This window comes from Rattus norvegicus, chromosome 8, assembly GCF_021556685.1.
Source record: "Rattus norvegicus strain SHRSP/BbbUtx chromosome 8, alternate assembly SHRSP_T2T, whole genome shotgun sequence".
Classification (NCBI taxonomy): domain Eukaryota; kingdom Metazoa; phylum Chordata; class Mammalia; order Rodentia; family Muridae; genus Rattus; species Rattus norvegicus.
The window spans coordinates 48,880,279-48,897,629 of NC_141541.1; the positions used below are offsets into that span (position 1 = coordinate 48,880,279).

The window sequence follows — 17,351 nt, forward strand, 5'->3', positions numbered from 1 at the left end:
AGCAACCACATGGTGGCTCATAACCATCTATAAATGAGATCTGATGCTTCTTCTGGTGTGTCTGAAGACAGCTACAGTGTACTTACGAATAAATAAATCTTAAAAAAAAAAAAAAGAAACTCCCACACTATGTAAATCTTTTTATGACTTTTTTTCAACATTTATTTATTTATTTTGTGATATCTGTGGAGTATATGCACCAGGACATTCCTATACAAGTCAGGGAACAAGATGCTGGCGTTGGGTGTTACCTCCTATCATGTGGCTTCTAGTGACAGAACTCAGGCTTCGTAGCAAGTGCCTTTACCTGCTGAGCCATCTCTTTGGTTCCTTTTTTGATTTTGTTTTGTTTTGCTTTAATTTAGTGCTAGAAATTGAAGCGAAGGCCTCACAAATGCCAGGCAAATGCTGACATTATCCATTGCCTATCTTGAAAATGATCGACTTTTTTCAGAGGGGGTGTGTGTGCATGTGTGCATGAGGCCCAAGGTCGATACCAGCTTTCTCTGGTGTCCTGTTTCCACCTGCCAAGCTCAGTAATTATGAAGCAGCTCATTTTTCCTACTGTCTGTGATTCCCAGCTTTCGGTGTCACACAATTCTAACACAAACCATTTAACTAAATTCTTAGCTTAATTAAGCTAGATAGAGAAGCACGGGGATTCCAACACTCTCAATGCTGAGGCAGAGGGATCACAAGTATGAGGCCAGTCTTGCTTACATAGTAAGACCATCTCAAGTCTCAAAGGTAAATACATAGCAGACTGGGGTGGTGGCTCAGTTCAGCATTTGTTGCTCTTTCAGAGGACACAGGTTCCCAGTACACAAGCTGTGGCTAACAATTATCAGTAATTCTAGCTCCAGGGGGTCTGGGCTCTTCTGACCTCTGCTGCACCAGGTATGCACATGATACACAGAGACACACAAGTACACTCATACGCATAGAAATACATACATTCTAAAGTTAAACCTCTTAGAAAGGAAAACAAATCCAAAAAACAAAAGTCTTACAGTTTGCATATGCTTAGCCCAGGGAGTGGCCCTGTTGGGAGATGTGGCCTTGTTGGAATAGGTGTGTCTGTCATTGTGGGCAAGAGCTTAAGGCCTTTACCCTAGCTGATTGGAAGTCAGTCTTCCACTAGCGGCCTTCAGATGAAGATGTAGAACTCTCGGTTCTGCATGCACCATGCCTGCCTGGATGCTGCCATGCTCCCACCTTGATGATAATGGACTGGACTCTCTGAACCTGTAAGCCAGCCCCAATTAAATGTGTCCTTTATAAAACTTGCCTTGGTCATGGTGTCTGTTCACAGCAGTAAACCCTAACTAAGACAAAAAAGCTGTCTACCTTAGGCTGATTTACTTAATATTTGCATGCTAGCTAATAAATTATAATGATCTGAGTAATTCCTTTGGAACTTTCTTTAATTGGTGGTACCATCACACTACTCTTATGAAACAATTATCTATGATGACACAGCAGAACAATTTTGCAGATTAATACCTGCAAAGCCTGCTTGTGCGGGACCTGGTGGTACAGGCTTGTGATCTGAGGGGCTCAGAGGATGAGATAGAACTGAAAGGTGAAGGTCTCCCCAGGCTGCAGAGAGCTCGGGCCAGCTTAGGCAGTTAGGTAAGAACTCATGTCAGAATTTTAAAGGATACATCCGTATAAGTAACTCCTATCAGAGAATACATACGTCCATGAATCCCATTTGTCTTCTACACACACACAGTATAAATTTAGGGCACCCTGGCCTTTCTGTACTGCCTGCCTTATTAGACAAGCATTAAATAGTAAGGGCATGACAAATTCAGAGTTTCCATGAACTTAGTGTTCCATAAACTAAATGTCACAAATGTTCTGACACTTCCAGATTTAAGAACCCCAAGGGACAAAAAGGAAACCAAACGATAGACAAAGTTTAAAAAAAAAAAATCCTGCACATTTCATTTAACCTCTATGGCTCTGAAGGCTTTGCTCTATAAGAGAAGCAGAGATTTTGAATATTATACACACTTGTAATCACAGAACTCGGGAGACTGAGGCAGGAGAGTTGCTATGAGTTTAAGACCATCATGGGCTCCATATACTTAGTACCAAGCCAACATGGTAAGATGCTGAAGAGAAAGAGAGGGCGGCTGAAATTATCTCTGTTACCCATAAGAGAGTGCCTGGAATTTAAATTCAGATATAACTACAAAGTTCAAGCTCTTTCCACTCCCTGCCGCTGCTCACAAAGCGAGATTATGTGCTCCGTTCTGATAAGGCACTCCAGGGATGGCTGACAGCTCATGGATTTCAGGATTCTGAGACACTATGAAAGCCACACTGGTCCAACCTTCAGTTGAATGTACTTGATTTCCCTTTTCCATGAATGTTGGGATTTTAGGTAGTATAAAACAAAATGTTTTAAAAGACAGATTCTCCAGCCAACCTAAGTTTAAACTCCTGATTCCAGGAAAGCATGCTTCTCACAAAGGACTTCCTTCACTCCTTCCCAGGAGAGAAGAGGAAAACACAAGAGGAAGTGCCTGGTACAGAGCTCATGCCTGCTTCAAGGAAATGAGCTGTCAGGGATGCCACAGAAAGTCCACGGTCTTCAGCCAGGCACAGACACGGACAGCCTTACGTGTTGGCTGCTCCGCTGGCCTCAGCAGGCTTCAGGAGGAAAGACAAGGCTTACAGAAGGAAGTTCCCTCTGGAGGAAGCAGAGCTAAAAACTGATAAGAGGGAAGCCATCCCAATAAATATATTTTAAAGAAAAACAAAAACAAACAGAAACCCTGATTTGACGATGACCCTGTGGTTTACCAGTTTAAACATCATCTACAAAATGAAAACCATGCCAATTCCTACTACTTCTTTTTTTTTCTTTCTTTCTTTTTTTCAGAGCTGAGGACCGAACCCAGGGCCTTGCGCTTTCTAGGCAAGCGCTCTACCACTGAGCTAAATCCCTAATCCTTACTTCTTTTTTTTTAATCAATGTTTTTTCAAGATTTATTTATGTATGTGGGTACACTGTCATTGTCCTCAGACACACCAGAAGAGGGCATCAGGTCAGATTACAGATGGTTGTGAGCCACCATGTGGTTGCTGGGAATTGAACTCAGGACCTCTGGAAGAGCAGTCGGTGCTCTTAACCGTTGAGCCATCTCTCCAACACCCAATTCCTCTTCTTAAGATTTGAGGTAACTATGTTGTTGTTGGAGTTGTAGCTCAACTCAAATCCTCTTTCTTGCCCCTGCATTTTGAGTGCAGACATGTGCTCCTATACCTGACCCTGTAATGAAAATTAAACCAGTTGTGTGTACCATACACTTAAAATAGAGTTTAGCAATGTGGTATGCCACATGACAGGCACACAACAGTGTAAACCATTATTCAATTTCAAGTCAGAACCTCATGCTCCAAACTTCTCCATTACAAGTCTCAAGTACCCAAACCTTGATTTTTTATTTTTTTAGAGAAGATATGTTGATTAGTTTTATTTTGGGGGGTTGGTCATTTTTGTTGTCAATTTAACACAAGCTAGAGTCATCTGAGAATCAGGAATATCAACTGAGAAATTACCTCCATCAGAACAGTGTGTAGCCAAGTTTGTGAGACATTTTATTGATTAATAATTGATATGGAAAGCCCCAGCATACTGTGGGTAGGTAGGTAGTACCACCCTTGGGCAGGTGGTCCTGAATCCTCTAAAAACAAACTGAGCAAGGCATGGAGAGCAAGCCAGTGAGCAGCGCCCCCCCTAGTGTGTGCTTCAGTCCTACCTCCAGGTTCCTGCCTTGGTTTCCCTTTTGATGGACTATAAGCTATATGAAAAATTAAGGCCTGGAGAGATGGCTCAACAGTTAAGAGCACCAACTGCTCTTCCAGAGGTCCTGAGTTCAATTCCCAGCAACCACATGGTGGCTCACAACCATCTGTAATGGGATCTGATGCCCTTTTCTGGTGTGTTGGAAGACAGCTACAGTGTATTTATATATAATGAATAAATAGATCTTAAAAGAAAAAGGAAAATTTAACCCTTTCTTTCTCAGGCTGCTTTGGTCACAGTGTTTGTTACAGCAATAGAAAGCAAACTAGGACAGAGGGTTGGTCTCACTGTGTGGACTTGGTTGGCTTTAGACTTGAAATGATCTATAGGCCTTTGCTGGCATTTCCAGGTATGTACAAGCACTGTTTTTCAATTTAATTTTTAAACAGTTTCAATGGGTAGCACAAGATGGCCTAGAACTAGCTTTTTTTCTGTCTCCACCTCCTGAGTGCTGGGGTTATAAGTCTACATCACTATGCTTGGTTTATTTCAGATGAAGGAACAACATTCATTATACTTTCTGCTTTTATTTGGTCAATAATTTTATTTTTTATAATAGGAGCACTCACCCCATGGTGCATGTGTGGAGGTCAGAGTACAACCCAGAAGGATCAGTTTGCTAGCTCTTTCTCTCTTTCTTTCCTCTTTCTTTCCTCCCTTCCTTCCTTTCCAAAGCTTCCAAGAATCAAACTCATGCCCTCAGGCTTGCATGACAAGTGCTTTACCCATTGAGCTATCTTGTTGGTCTTTGGTGCTTTTGAAGATAGTAAAAACAGCTCAAATCCTAGGGCACATTCTGAGGGGCCAGGGCAGAGGTTAACTCTTCTGTCTAAAAACTATTTCTGTGGGGGCTGGAGAGATGGCTCAGTGGTTAAGAGCACTGACTGCTCTTCCAGAGGTCCTGAGTGGTGGCCCATAACCATCTGTAATGAGATCTGATGCCCTCTTGTTATATATAATAAATAAATAAATCTTTAAAAAAAAACTATTTCTGTGCATGTATGTATGTGTGGTATGTATAATAAGGGTATGTGCCTGCAAGGTTTCGGGAATCACACTAGACCAGAGTTCCACCTTATTGCCTCTGAGCCTGGAATTTAGCAATCATTAATCTGGCCAGAAGTCATAGAAATTTGTTATACCTTACCTCCACCTATAACTAGTCTCAGGGAATCTGACACCCTCACATATAGATACAGCAATTCAACCTTCTTAAAGAGATCCCCATTCCACTTTCACACGACTTCTGTTTCTACTTTGTGGTCCACAGGACTTAATGAAGCCTGACTTTTGTGGGTCCAAGTGTAGACTTCCCAACTGGAGCAAGGCTTACTCACACCAGTAGTTACCCAATGGGGACGGACTTCCTCTTCACCCGGAAACCATCCAAGCCTTTGCTCCCTAGGTGAGGCAGAGCCACTGGGGCCCCTCCCCTCAGTCTGTGACTATTTAGAGGGTCAGTCCTGTGCAGATCCCATGCAGCCACTGACTTCCTGAGTGCCCCTGCCATGTCATGCCCAGGGTTTCACAATCCTCTGCCTATCATCTGGCTCTTTGTTCTTTCAACTCCTTCTTCCCTCATGTTTCCTGAGTCTGGGAGGTGATAAGACATCCCTTTAAGGTTGGGCACTCAACAGTCAATTGTACTCAGCATCAACCACCATTCTCTGCAGGGGGAGGCTTTTGTGATCAAGGCCGAGGCGGCACTAATCTATAACCCTGTCCTGCAGGTCCTGAAATCTCCCCTCCCCCCTTTCTGTCTCTTGATAAGTGAGATTATAGGTTGGTTCCTGAAAGACCTCAGCTGGAATTCCCATCTGATAATGTGAAGCCTGGAGCCACTAAGACTGCACCAGAGAGTAAAGTCTTTTCCCTGTGAGTGGGGTTTCTGGTGAGATTCCTGGAAAATTGCAGGTTCGTGGCTGGGAAGGTAGAAGGGCATTAAGGAATTGTTAATGTTGCTGGAATTCTTGCTTTTCCACTGGCAAGAGGCCTCCATTGGGTTGCCAGGTGAGGGGCTGTTATCCCTTTCTCCAAGCCTCAGCATTTCCTGTCTTCCTATCCTGCCTGGATTTGACTGATTCTTGAGCCAGAGTTTCACTGAATCACTCAGTCAAGCCTTTGATTAGGGCAGGGCAGGCAGGCAGGCCTTTTGAGCTTTCTTCCTGTTTCAGCCTCTGGAGTAGCAAGGGTCACAGGCCTGTACCACCCACATCCCAGAAAGTATGCTTGAGAAACAGACTCAGGCTCTAAATTTTTCAAATTTTTTTTTTTTTTTTTTTTTTTTACTGATTGGCAGTCTCATATATCCCAGCCTCTGTCTAGCAGAACTTTTGATCCTTTTCTTGAGTGTTAAGTAAAAGCCTGGACAGCCACACCCAGTTAAAGGTTAGCTTAAAAAAAGGTGGAGGGGGTGATTCCAAGAAAAACCAGTTGTGCCTTTTCCTACCAGTAATGTCTCTGTGTCTTACTTTTCCTCAGGTTTCCAATGTGGGGGGTTATACATACCTTAGAAACTTGTTTTAATAATCAAATGATGTAAAAAGCACTTTACATGTAATGTACACTTTGCATGAAAAGCACTGTATTAAAACGAACTTCTTGAACTGTAACAGAGTCAAGTACTTCCTTCCATGAACTCTAAGCCAACATTCCTCCCAAAATACAAATACCAGAAAAAAAAAATTATGGCTTTGTCTTAGTGATTACTAGCCTTTGACAAGGACAAAGAGTCCCCGGTCTTTTGATAGCCTTCCTCACATGGTCTGGAGACCTTCCAATTCAAACGCTACAACTAAAAGTTGTTGCAGTATATATATTTAAAAAAAAAGAAAAAAACCAACCTATCTAACTAATAAATATCTGTTCTCCCTGCCCATTTGAAAGGACACGTGGAAAGTGCTAGAGACAGGCTTGGTGTGACAAGGCCCGGAACGCCCTGCCTCCATGCACTGCGGTTTCCTAGTCCGAGCATCGGCTCTGGCCACTGGCTCAGTCACGTTTTCAAGGACTCTGCGCAGTCGGGCGTTTAATTTTTGGTAAAAGTCAAGTCAGGAGAGACATTACCTCATGTTGCTGAAAATAAAAGGTCGAGATCACTCAATCAAGGACACAGGGCTGCCGGAAACCAGGATTGCCAATGCCTAGCTCACCCACAAGGGGAAATAAATTATCCTTTTGAACATTTATTCCATAAAGTGATAAGTCCAGTGGGGCAGAGAGGGAATAGAGGCCACGCTGTCCTCGTCCAGAGATGGGGAGGGGCGCTCGGCTCCGGGGGTCAGCAAAGAGGACTGGACCATTTCTTTCACAGAGGATTACCAACGAGGACCCTGGGGACATGTGACAAGTCAGGCATTATCGAGCCCCCACACTGGGGGATCGACATGTTCCATTTTGCTGGGGGGACAGCAAGGGAGGTCGCTCGGCGGCCTAGCCTTCCACAAGAGAGGCTCCACGAAACAAGCCTAGCAGTGCTCCTTAGTCTCCGGCTCGGAAGCCGTGGGTGGACGAAACCGGAGGCCGGGAAACTGCTGGACTCACGGAGAAGGACCGAGGGGTGGGGTGGGGGAGGGGTGCAACAACCTTCGCAGCCATTTTGTCCTCGCCCCACTTCCGTCTTCTCTTCCCGGACTCCCCCTCCCTCAGGCTCTTCTTTCAGGCTGCACAGGGTCCCAAGAGGAACAGATAGCGCCGAGCACTGCTGCCATTGGTCCGTTGCGGGTGTACCCGCCCTCCTTCATGGGCATCCTTCCGCTCCCTCCCGCCTGCGCTGACGGGTCACGCATGCGTACTCGGTGCCGACGCTCTCCCTTCCCCCACCAGCTCTGAGTGACAGAGGACTCCCGCGCGCGGGCTCTCGGCGCCCCGCCCTCCCCTTTCCCCCGGGCCGTTCCGAGAGCGGGGGCGAGCGTGAAAGTTCCAGAACGCTGCGGTCGTGCGTCATCGCCCGGAGGGGCGGAGTGGAGGCGGGTCCTAGGAGAGCGTTCTGGTTGTTCATTAGTGCACTCCGGAGAACCTGGCCGTCCATTGGCTAAGGAGCTCTGATCGGCAGCGGGATGGGGCGGAACCCTTCTGGAAGGTTCTAAGACAGGGTATAAGAGACAGTGAAGCGGGCGGAAACCGGTCTCATTGAACGCGGAGCCAGCTCTCGGGGGTCTCTGTGTGGTCTCGTCATCAGCACAGCTGGGCCTACACGCAAGGTGAGGCATGGGACTTGGGTGTTGGTGCGTGGCCGGTGTGGTGCAGGGGTCAGTGGGATGCTTAGGCGGCGGGTGCGGCTTAGGCCGCTGTTGCCAGAGACGGAGGCTGCTGCTGAAGGGGAGGATGAGCTGAGTCAGGGCGGCGCCGCCATGGCCTTAAGCCTCCGCATGGCGGGGGAGGGGAGCTCAGGATTCCGGGGCCTTTTCTTTTTTCTGTCTGCAAGCTAAAGGAGGGTCTCTTCCGCGCGTTCCCAGGGCACGGGTTTCAGAGATGGAAGAGGCGATCCAGCCTCCCGCAGTGCGCGGTCCTGGGGGTGGGGGGGGCCCTCGGAGGTGGCCACGTGCTCAGCCATTGTCGCAGACCTTTTGGACAGATGGTTCCTTCAGCCTAGGGCGGGCTGTGCCAAGCCTGGCGCAGGCCACTCAAACTGCAGCAGTGTCGCCTGCGTGGCTTCAGGTGATTGATAGGTCTGGGCCGGTGCAGAGTGAAAGCAGGGAGATGACCGCTTAGTCGTCCTTTTTTTTCCTTCTAGCAACCATGTCTAAGGGACCTGCAGTTGGCATTGATCTTGGCACCACCTACTCCTGTGTGGGTGTCTTCCAGCATGGAAAGGTGGAAATAATTGCCAATGACCAGGGTAACCGCACCACGCCGAGCTATGTTGCTTTCACCGACACAGAACGATTAATTGGGGATGCGGCCAAGAATCAGGTTGCAATGAACCCCACCAACACAGTTTTTGGTAAGTCGCCAGTATTTTTTGTGCTATTGATGGGAGGTTAGAAGGGCTGGGTGGCAGAAAATTTGGAATGTAAAAATAGGCTTTCACACTACTGCAACCTGAGAGGTCATTGCAACTGTTTAAATCGACAATGCAGTGCCACAAGCTATTAAATATGGGACATTGCTTCCTGCACCGGAACTTGCACCTTCCTACACCATGAGGTCATCTTTAAGATTCTTTTGCAGTCAGTAGTCGCCAAGGTTCAATTTACTGTTTTACAGATGCCAAACGTCTGATCGGACGTAGGTTCGATGATGCTGTTGTTCAGTCTGACATGAAGCACTGGCCCTTCATGGTGGTGAACGATGCAGGCAGGCCCAAGGTCCAAGTCGAATACAAAGGGGAGACAAAAAGTTTCTATCCTGAGGAAGTGTCTTCAATGGTTCTGACAAAAATGAAGGAAATTGCAGAAGCTTACCTTGGAAAGGTGGGTTTTAACCGGTGCCATTTATGGGATGGGCTCTCCCTTTTTATAATTCACACATCCTGATCGGTGCTGGAATTTGCCAACTAAACAATTGTTTAATTCATTGTGTTTTCTAGACTGTTACCAATGCCGTGGTCACCGTGCCAGCTTACTTCAATGACTCTCAGCGACAGGCAACAAAAGATGCTGGAACTATTGCTGGCCTCAACGTACTTCGAATTATCAATGAGCCAACTGCTGCTGCTATTGCCTATGGCTTAGATAAGAAGGTGGGTGTCTTAAATACAAGTGTTGGTTAGGATTAATTTGCCAGAAACATGCCTGAACTAAGGAATATTTTCATTGACAGGTCGGGGCTGAAAGGAATGTGCTCATTTTTGACTTGGGAGGTGGCACTTTTGATGTGTCAATCCTCACTATCGAGGATGGAATTTTTGAAGTCAAATCAACAGCTGGAGACACCCACTTGGGCGGAGAAGACTTTGACAACCGAATGGTCAACCATTTCATTGCTGAGTTTAAGCGAAAGCACAAGAAGGACATCAGTGAGAACAAGAGAGCTGTCAGGCGTCTCCGCACTGCCTGTGAGCGGGCCAAGCGCACCCTCTCCTCCAGCACCCAGGCCAGTATTGAGATTGATTCTCTCTATGAGGGAATTGACTTCTACACCTCCATTACCCGTGCTCGATTTGAGGAGTTGAATGCTGACCTGTTCCGTGGCACACTGGACCCTGTAGAGAAGGCCCTTCGAGATGCCAAACTAGACAAGTCACAGATCCATGATATTGTCCTGGTGGGTGGTTCTACCAGAATCCCCAAGATCCAGAAACTTCTGCAAGACTTCTTCAATGGAAAAGAGCTGAATAAGAGCATTAACCCCGATGAAGCTGTTGCCTATGGTGCAGGTAAATATAGCCTTTACATACTCTGTAGTCTCAACAAGGGAGGCCTGTAAGATTCGCTGTGATGATTGATTCCAAAACCATTCGTAGTTTCCACCAGAAATGCTGTGTTGGCTAGTTCCTTCCTTGGATGTCTGAGCGAATAAAATAAACAATGTTGAAGTGATTGAAGTTACAATGAGTTCTTTCTAACATTTTATTTTTTGCTCTTTTGTAGCTGTCCAGGCAGCCATTCTATCTGGAGACAAGTCTGAGAATGTTCAGGATTTGCTGCTCTTGGATGTCACTCCTCTTTCCCTTGGGATTGAAACTGCTGGTGGAGTCATGACTGTCCTCATCAAGCGCAATACCACCATTCCCACCAAGCAGACCCAGACTTTCACCACCTACTCTGACAACCAGCCAGGTGTACTCATCCAGGTGTGTTCTAGAATTTTGTGTAGTTTGTATAAAAAACCCAGGGAAGTTTCTCGCTGTGATGATGGATTCCAAAACCATTCGTAGTTTCCACCAGAAGTACTGTGTTGGCTAGTTCCTTCCTTGGATGTCTGAGCGACTGATCTTCCCCCAAATTGAGCTTAAGCCACTATAGTAGTATTTTCTATGTGTCTTAATTTCTCTTGTCTTTCTTAAAGGTGTATGAAGGTGAAAGGGCCATGACCAAGGACAACAACCTGCTTGGGAAGTTTGAGCTCACAGGCATACCTCCAGCACCCCGTGGGGTTCCTCAGATTGAGGTTACTTTTGACATTGATGCCAATGGCATCCTCAATGTTTCTGCTGTAGATAAGAGCACAGGAAAGGAGAACAAGATCACCATCACCAATGACAAGGGTAAGTATGTATGAACATGCTTTCTGAATGGAACAATGTTCATAACCTTTAAAAGATAACCTCATGATTTTGTAACTTTCATCAGGCCGCTTGAGTAAGGAGGATATTGAGCGCATGGTCCAAGAAGCTGAGAAGTACAAAGCTGAGGATGAGAAGCAGAGAGATAAGGTTTCCTCTAAGAACTCGCTGGAGTCTTATGCTTTCAACATGAAAGCAACTGTTGAGGATGAGAAACTTCAAGGCAAGATCAATGATGAAGACAAACAGAAGATTCTTGACAAGTGCAACGAAATCATCAGCTGGCTGGATAAGAACCAGGTACATGTTTTGCCAATAAGGGGAAGCAGGTATTCAGAACAGGGCTTGAAAAGGGGTCACTATGATGAATGGTCCAAACATTCGCGGTTTCCACCAGAATGGACAGTGTTGGCAGTTACCTTCCTTGGATGTCTGAGTGACTCAATAGCTAACTAAGGAAGGGGTCTTTGTAAGATGTAGGTTTAGTTGACAGTTCCCCCACCAAAAAAAATGATCTGGAGATCTTAATTTGATTTTTTTTCTCCCCTCCTAGACTGCGGAGAAGGAAGAATTTGAGCATCAGCAGAAAGAACTGGAGAAGGTCTGCAACCCTATCATCACCAAGCTGTACCAGAGTGCTGGTGGCATGCCTGGAGGAATGCCTGGTGGCTTCCCTGGTGGAGGAGCTCCTCCATCTGGTGGTGCTTCTTCAGGCCCCACCATTGAAGAGGTCGATTAAGTCAAAGTAGAGGGTATAGCATTGTTCCACAGGGACCCAAAACAAGTAACATGGAATAATAAAACTATTTAAATTGGCACCATACAGTTGTCCTGACTGAGTTAAATATTTTTTAAACATTTAGTGAGACAGGATATCTCCAGGTGGCCTGGGACTCAGGTGCTTCTCAAGCTGGGAGACAGCTACTGCCAGCCAAAACACAAACCTCTCATGAGTGACTATTTTAGCCTTGTGCTAAGATTAGCCTTGTGCCCTGGACTAGTGGGATTAAGTAGCAAAGCAAAATTTCCTTTTGGGATAGTTTAACCTGTAGCTTTGTGGATAACACTTGACAAGCTAACAGGACAAAATGGGGTAAGAACCAGCTATGCAATTTGTAGGCAAACACAAGGTGGACTATGATGCAAATGATAATCTGAACCATAAGGTGGTCTGACCCATGAAATAGTAAATCTGGGAACTGCCATGTTCCAAGAAGTATTTATATAATTTAGTGTTAAGCTGCCACCTAGTGGCCAGCCTTCTTCCAGAGGTCTGCATGTGACAACCTAGTTTACAGGAAACTGGGTTTGTTGCAAGTTGCTTTTTCATCCAGTCTTAAAGCCTGACAGTGCTCAGAGTACTGTATCTAGGTGGGCAACCTGCATATTTTGCCATGGTAGGCAGGCCTCCTGATTTCCCTGATAATCTAATAAAGCTATAGAGTACATAGGTACAGATAACAGTTCATCTGAAAACCAGGGTGGTTGCTATTCCCCTGGGTATAAACATTTGCAGAGTTAAATGTGTGGGCACAACTGGAGGTAAAGTTTGATTCTTCCCTGAGATCTGGGGATTGAAGGCAGGAAGTAGGCTTGCTAGCAAACAACTCTTCCCCTGCCCCTATGCTTGTATAAGTCAAGCCTTAAAGTCACAAGAGGTTAAGCCTGGATTTGTTTAGCAAACCTGTTTTGCACAAAATGGTTCTGTGCAAAGAGAAACTGATTTCTGCTGTGTTGGCTCGACAAGTTGGAGGTAACTAGACAAATATATTAAAAAGGCTAATTTTATGGAAAAGCCTTGGAAAGTATAAGTGAAACTAGAGGATGTTAAGCATAGGGACCACTGCCTTCAGTTTTGATACCTAAATCCATTTTCATAAGGCAGTTACTCAGCCATGCCTTATTCCTAGCTATTCAAGCTGGTTTCAGGTTTGCCTGGAAAGTAACTGAGGTCACTGGCATTCACTACTACCACGTGGGTCTTAGATAAGATTTAACTAATACATTTTTTAGTGCTATATTTTACAAGTAACAGACTTGTAAATTCCTAAGGCAAATACTTTGCTATGAGCCATAGAAACAAAAGTTCTCAACAACAGTACAGTAGTTCAATGTAATACTGAGTTCAAGGTTATAAGTGGAGCTACATGTAAGGGCTTTTACAAGTGTTTCCTCTGCACACATTTTGAGACATGTCCAGCAGATGGCAGTAGTCAATTATAAAGCAACTGCCAGCATCCTTGGGAAAGCTATTGGAACCCCCTCCCTTTTTTTTTTTTCCTTAGTTTTTCAAGGTAGGGTTTCTCTGCATAGCCCTCAAACTCAGCTTCCTGCCTTCTGAGTGTTGAGATTAACAGCATAAGTCACCAATGCCCCACTGAAACTTTTGTCAAGTGGGAGCAGATGCTTATTGGCAGCGTAGCAAAGGATAGTAGCTAAAGATAGTCCAGCCTAAAGCCAAACATCCATGTTCATGTCTCAGCATGGATTTGTAGGATGAGCAAGTGGCTGGCTATTAGTTTTGGGAATGATGTGGGGATCTGGCTTGAGTTAGAGAGTTTAGTGAGGATGAGTATAAACTAGAAGGTAGGAACAAAGGCATCAAGGAGTTCTAGTCTTTTTTTTTTTTTTTTTTCTTCTGTTTTTCGGAGCTGGGGACCGAACCCAGGGCCTTGCGCTTGCTAGGCAAACACTCTACCACTGAGCTAAATCCCCAACCCCGAGTTCTAGTCTTTTATGTAACCTTTGAACCTACAATCATTTCTGAGCTGATAGTTGGCAAGGCTGCTGGCACTGGGGCTCAGCTCAGGTGCTAATGCTTGGTCAGCAGGATTCACACAAAGCTTGGTGTGATATATGACTATATGACTTGAGGCGGGAAAGGAAAGGATCAGTTCAGGGTCATCTGTAATTGTATAGTGAGTTGAAGGTCAGACTTGGCTTTAGAAACTGACTATTAAGACCAGCTATAGCATTTTTGTTTTTTGGCACCACACTCTGTTAGCTGTCCTTTCTGAACATTTTGGAGACAAGGAAGCATCCAACACATGGTCTTTTGTGACTGTCTTAACATTTTCCACCAAGTTGCTATAGACAGGGAAGAACAAATGTGAGAGAACTATTAAAATAGTTGGGAAGATAGAGGAGGAATAGAAATGAAAGTTGTCTTACAAGTATGTTACGGGTAGGGGATGTGCCTCCTGCCTGTAACTTAGCATTTTAGGAAGTAGAGGCAGGAGGAATGCAAGGGGGAGGCTATTTGATGTTTTGATGTATTGGGGCTCAATTCAAACCAAATAGTTTCCACTCTCAGGAAATGCTAGAAACTTGAGACTTGAAAGAAGGCCAGCTGCAAGCAAGAAGCCAATTGGAAAAATCTTGGGAAGTTTAACGGGAAGCTTTTTGTTGCTGTACTGTTTCTTAGGTTTCTGTCCAGAGACCTGCTGTACCCTCTGATGGTGTGCAATGCTCAACAGATTACTTTTCAGGAACTACCTGAGGTGTGGAGGTTCCAATACTCAACCTTAGGATCGTCAGGAGACTGAAGTGAGCCAGTGTGTGCAAACCATTTAGCCCTGCAGCTGACTTAGGAAAGGGCTCAGAAAAAGGCCTATCATTAGTTACGAGTTAACATTATTTCCTGAGGGGCCCATAAAAAGTGCCAAACACACAGAGATAGTTTAAAACAATAGACACTGTCTCCAGTGTAGAGACTGAAAGTCCAAAGTCAACATTTGGACAAGAGCCATGCTTGCCAAGGGAGGAAATCTTCGGACTATCCAGTCACCTGGCTGTCCTATTGTGCTTATCACTGTAAATTTAACCTTTTAGAAGCACAACTTTAGGGCTGGAGAGATGGCTCAGTGGTTAAGAGCACAGACTGCTCTTCCAGAACTCATATACATAAATAAAAAAAAAAAGAATTCAGTGACAGTTCAACCCACAGCCATCACATTCCCAGCTGTCACAGAGAAAGAATCTTCCCAATTCTTGTGCAAAAGCAGGAAAGGAACCCAAGGACAAAATTCAAATACCTGCTTTTCAGTGAGGTGGAGTGTAAGGTCTTGTTACTGCAATCTTTCTCTGGAGCTGCCCCCACGGCAGGCTACCAGCTGTAAGGCTGTTTGTCCTTCCTCCATTGTCCCTCCAGATTCCCAAACAAGGCCTAATTCTATTATTTCCAGTGATTTCCCTATGAATGGCAGTTTATTTCTGTCATCAAGTCTCTGATGAAATCTACAGCCGTGAAATGTTCAGTCCAATCCCAACAAATCGTGTATAGTGTTAACATGTCACAGGCTGCCCGCGGCCTGCATTATGTGGTAATTTGGACTAGAGAGAAGTGATAATATACGGCTGGGCTTCCTTTGTGAGCTCGCATTAATGCTGGAGCTGTTGATGTCAATGGACAGCCCATCGATTTGGGCTAATAGTGCATGGAGGGGGTAGAATTGGGGCAAGGCAGGGAAGAAAGGATATCGACGTCCAGTCACCAGGATCCCGGCAGCTTTTAATCTATTATTGCCCTCTTTTAATGTAACTTTCATGTCAACTGCATTTCCTTCTCCTTGCTCTGCCTGCTGAGCTGAACTGTGAAGCCAGTGGGGTGCCACCCCCAGAGTGGCTCAAAGTTCCCCAGTATTGATTCTTTGATGCTCTGGGGTGTGAATTATAATTATTTCATTAAGCCCTTTAATGGGTATCAACCATGAACCTTCTCCAGCCCAGGCTGAGGGGACCAGAGCAAGCAAGGACCACATCATTAATCTATGTTCATCTCGTTGCCACCAATTGTCCGACTCTCGACCCTTATTAATTTTTTCTCCTATTATCGCATCTAAGGTTTTAGCTAGACCCAGGTCGATCTACTCCCAGAGAGGAACTGGGAAGAGGGGCTGGCTGATTTGGGGAGACTTGAGGGGAGGCCACAGCTGAGCAGACCGCAGAGCTGGCTGTTCACACTAAGGGGCTAGCTTAGCACACCTCAGCTCAGCTCTGCCCAGCTCCAGTTGGCTTGTGCAGGGAGGTGACACAGGAGACTTGAGGACAAAACCCTCTGGTTTTGCAGCCCCTTGTGTCCGAGTCCTGTACGGTGGCTTAGGAACACTCCACCCCATCACTTAGGCCATTTGCCACTTTCTAGGGTCCTATAGATTCAAAGGAATGCCTTGTGCCTTCAAGCACTTTAGACTCCAGGAGGGAGAGCGATGAAGATGTGGATAAAGAGCAGACACTGGTGAGAGAGTATTGAGGGAATCGTGGATCCCCAATGGAAGGGACCCTTGACCAGGCTTGGATAAGGGAGGCTTTCCTGGAGGAGCCAGTGCCTAAGCCAACCCTAAGAAAATGAGTAGGGAAAGCTGGAAGGAAGAGGAAGCATATGCTAGCTAGGCAGTGGGGACAGTGAAAGTGAAGATGTGTGGGCACATAAGATTTGGGAACCTTGAAGTAACCTTGGTTTCCCACCCATCTCACCCCCTTTGCAGCAGTACTGGGTTAAACCTAGGGCATCAAACTCGGGAGGCAAATGCCCTACCTCTGAGCCCCAGCCCTCCACCCAACCTCATCTTCTAGGCCATCTCTCTGCTGCTGTCTTTTCAGAAGCCTTAGGAAAGCTCAGAAACCCCTTGGATAAGCATCAGGGTAGCATTTCTACCCTTTCTGCTGAGAGTTTTTACTTCTTCCTAAGGCAAGAGTGAATTGCATTCTAGACCTGCCTGTTCTTTGGTTTTGTTTTGTATATATGTCTGTGTGCCATAGGTGTGGCCTTATACCTGTTGAGGTCAGAGGAGGATGTTGGATCTCCTGGAACTGGAGTTATGGATGGTTGTGAGCCGCCATGTGGGTGCTAGGAATTGAGCCCAGGTCCTCTGAAAACACAAGTGCTCTTAATTACTGAGTTTGGGTAATAATTTTAAAACACATCCATAATCTCAGTTTTTCCACTTCTTCAGCAAAGGTCTAATCTAACTATCTCCCTTAGAATATGGCCTGGCCTTAGGGACTGTCTTATAACAGATAGAATGTGGACAATGTGATTCTGAGGACCCCCCACGTTTAGATTATCAAAGCCACACGACTCCCACCTGGTTCACTGTAGGAGTCTTCAGCCACCCTGCAGGAAGTGAGCTTTACCTCAGCCTTCATTTGGACAGGCCACCTGGACAAGTCGTTTCTGGCACTGGACAAGGGAGTGAAGAGGAAACAGACTCTGTTCCAGCCACCTGCTGGAACATGAGAGGCCCAGAGTATGGGCCTAGATGAGTCTAGCCTCTTCTGGCCCAGAAGCAAAATAAATGTTGCTGGAGATTCAGGTTTTCAGCATTGTTTAGAATAGCTTGTCATACAGTAACAGAACGAGGA

General features: G+C 45.6%; 1 protein-coding gene and 2 non-coding genes across 3 annotated transcripts; all 3 read left to right on the forward strand.

The window, feature by feature from the left end:
- The first annotated feature begins 7,947 nt into the window (after window positions 1–7,947).
- Window positions 7,948–11,809, forward strand: Hspa8 (heat shock protein family A (Hsp70) member 8). The gene is made up of 9 exons (NM_024351.2): window positions 7,948–8,022; window positions 8,556–8,765; window positions 9,029–9,234; window positions 9,351–9,503; window positions 9,584–10,139; window positions 10,354–10,556; window positions 10,772–10,970; window positions 11,056–11,288; window positions 11,542–11,809. The coding sequence occupies exons 2-9, from the start codon at window positions 8,561–8,563 to the stop codon at window positions 11,725–11,727; spliced, it is 1,941 nt and encodes a 646-aa protein (NP_077327.1). The 5' UTR covers window positions 7,948–8,022; window positions 8,556–8,560; the 3' UTR covers window positions 11,728–11,809.
- LOC148004087 (small nucleolar RNA SNORD14) lies at window positions 10,193–10,278 on the forward strand. The gene has a single exon (XR_015628357.1). It is a non-coding gene; the product is annotated as a small nucleolar RNA SNORD14 (small nucleolar RNA).
- Window positions 10,607–10,692, forward strand: Snord14d (small nucleolar RNA, C/D box 14D). The gene has a single exon (XR_015628337.1). It is a non-coding gene; the product is annotated as a small nucleolar RNA SNORD14 (small nucleolar RNA).
- Window positions 11,810–17,351: the final 5,542 nt, after the last annotated feature.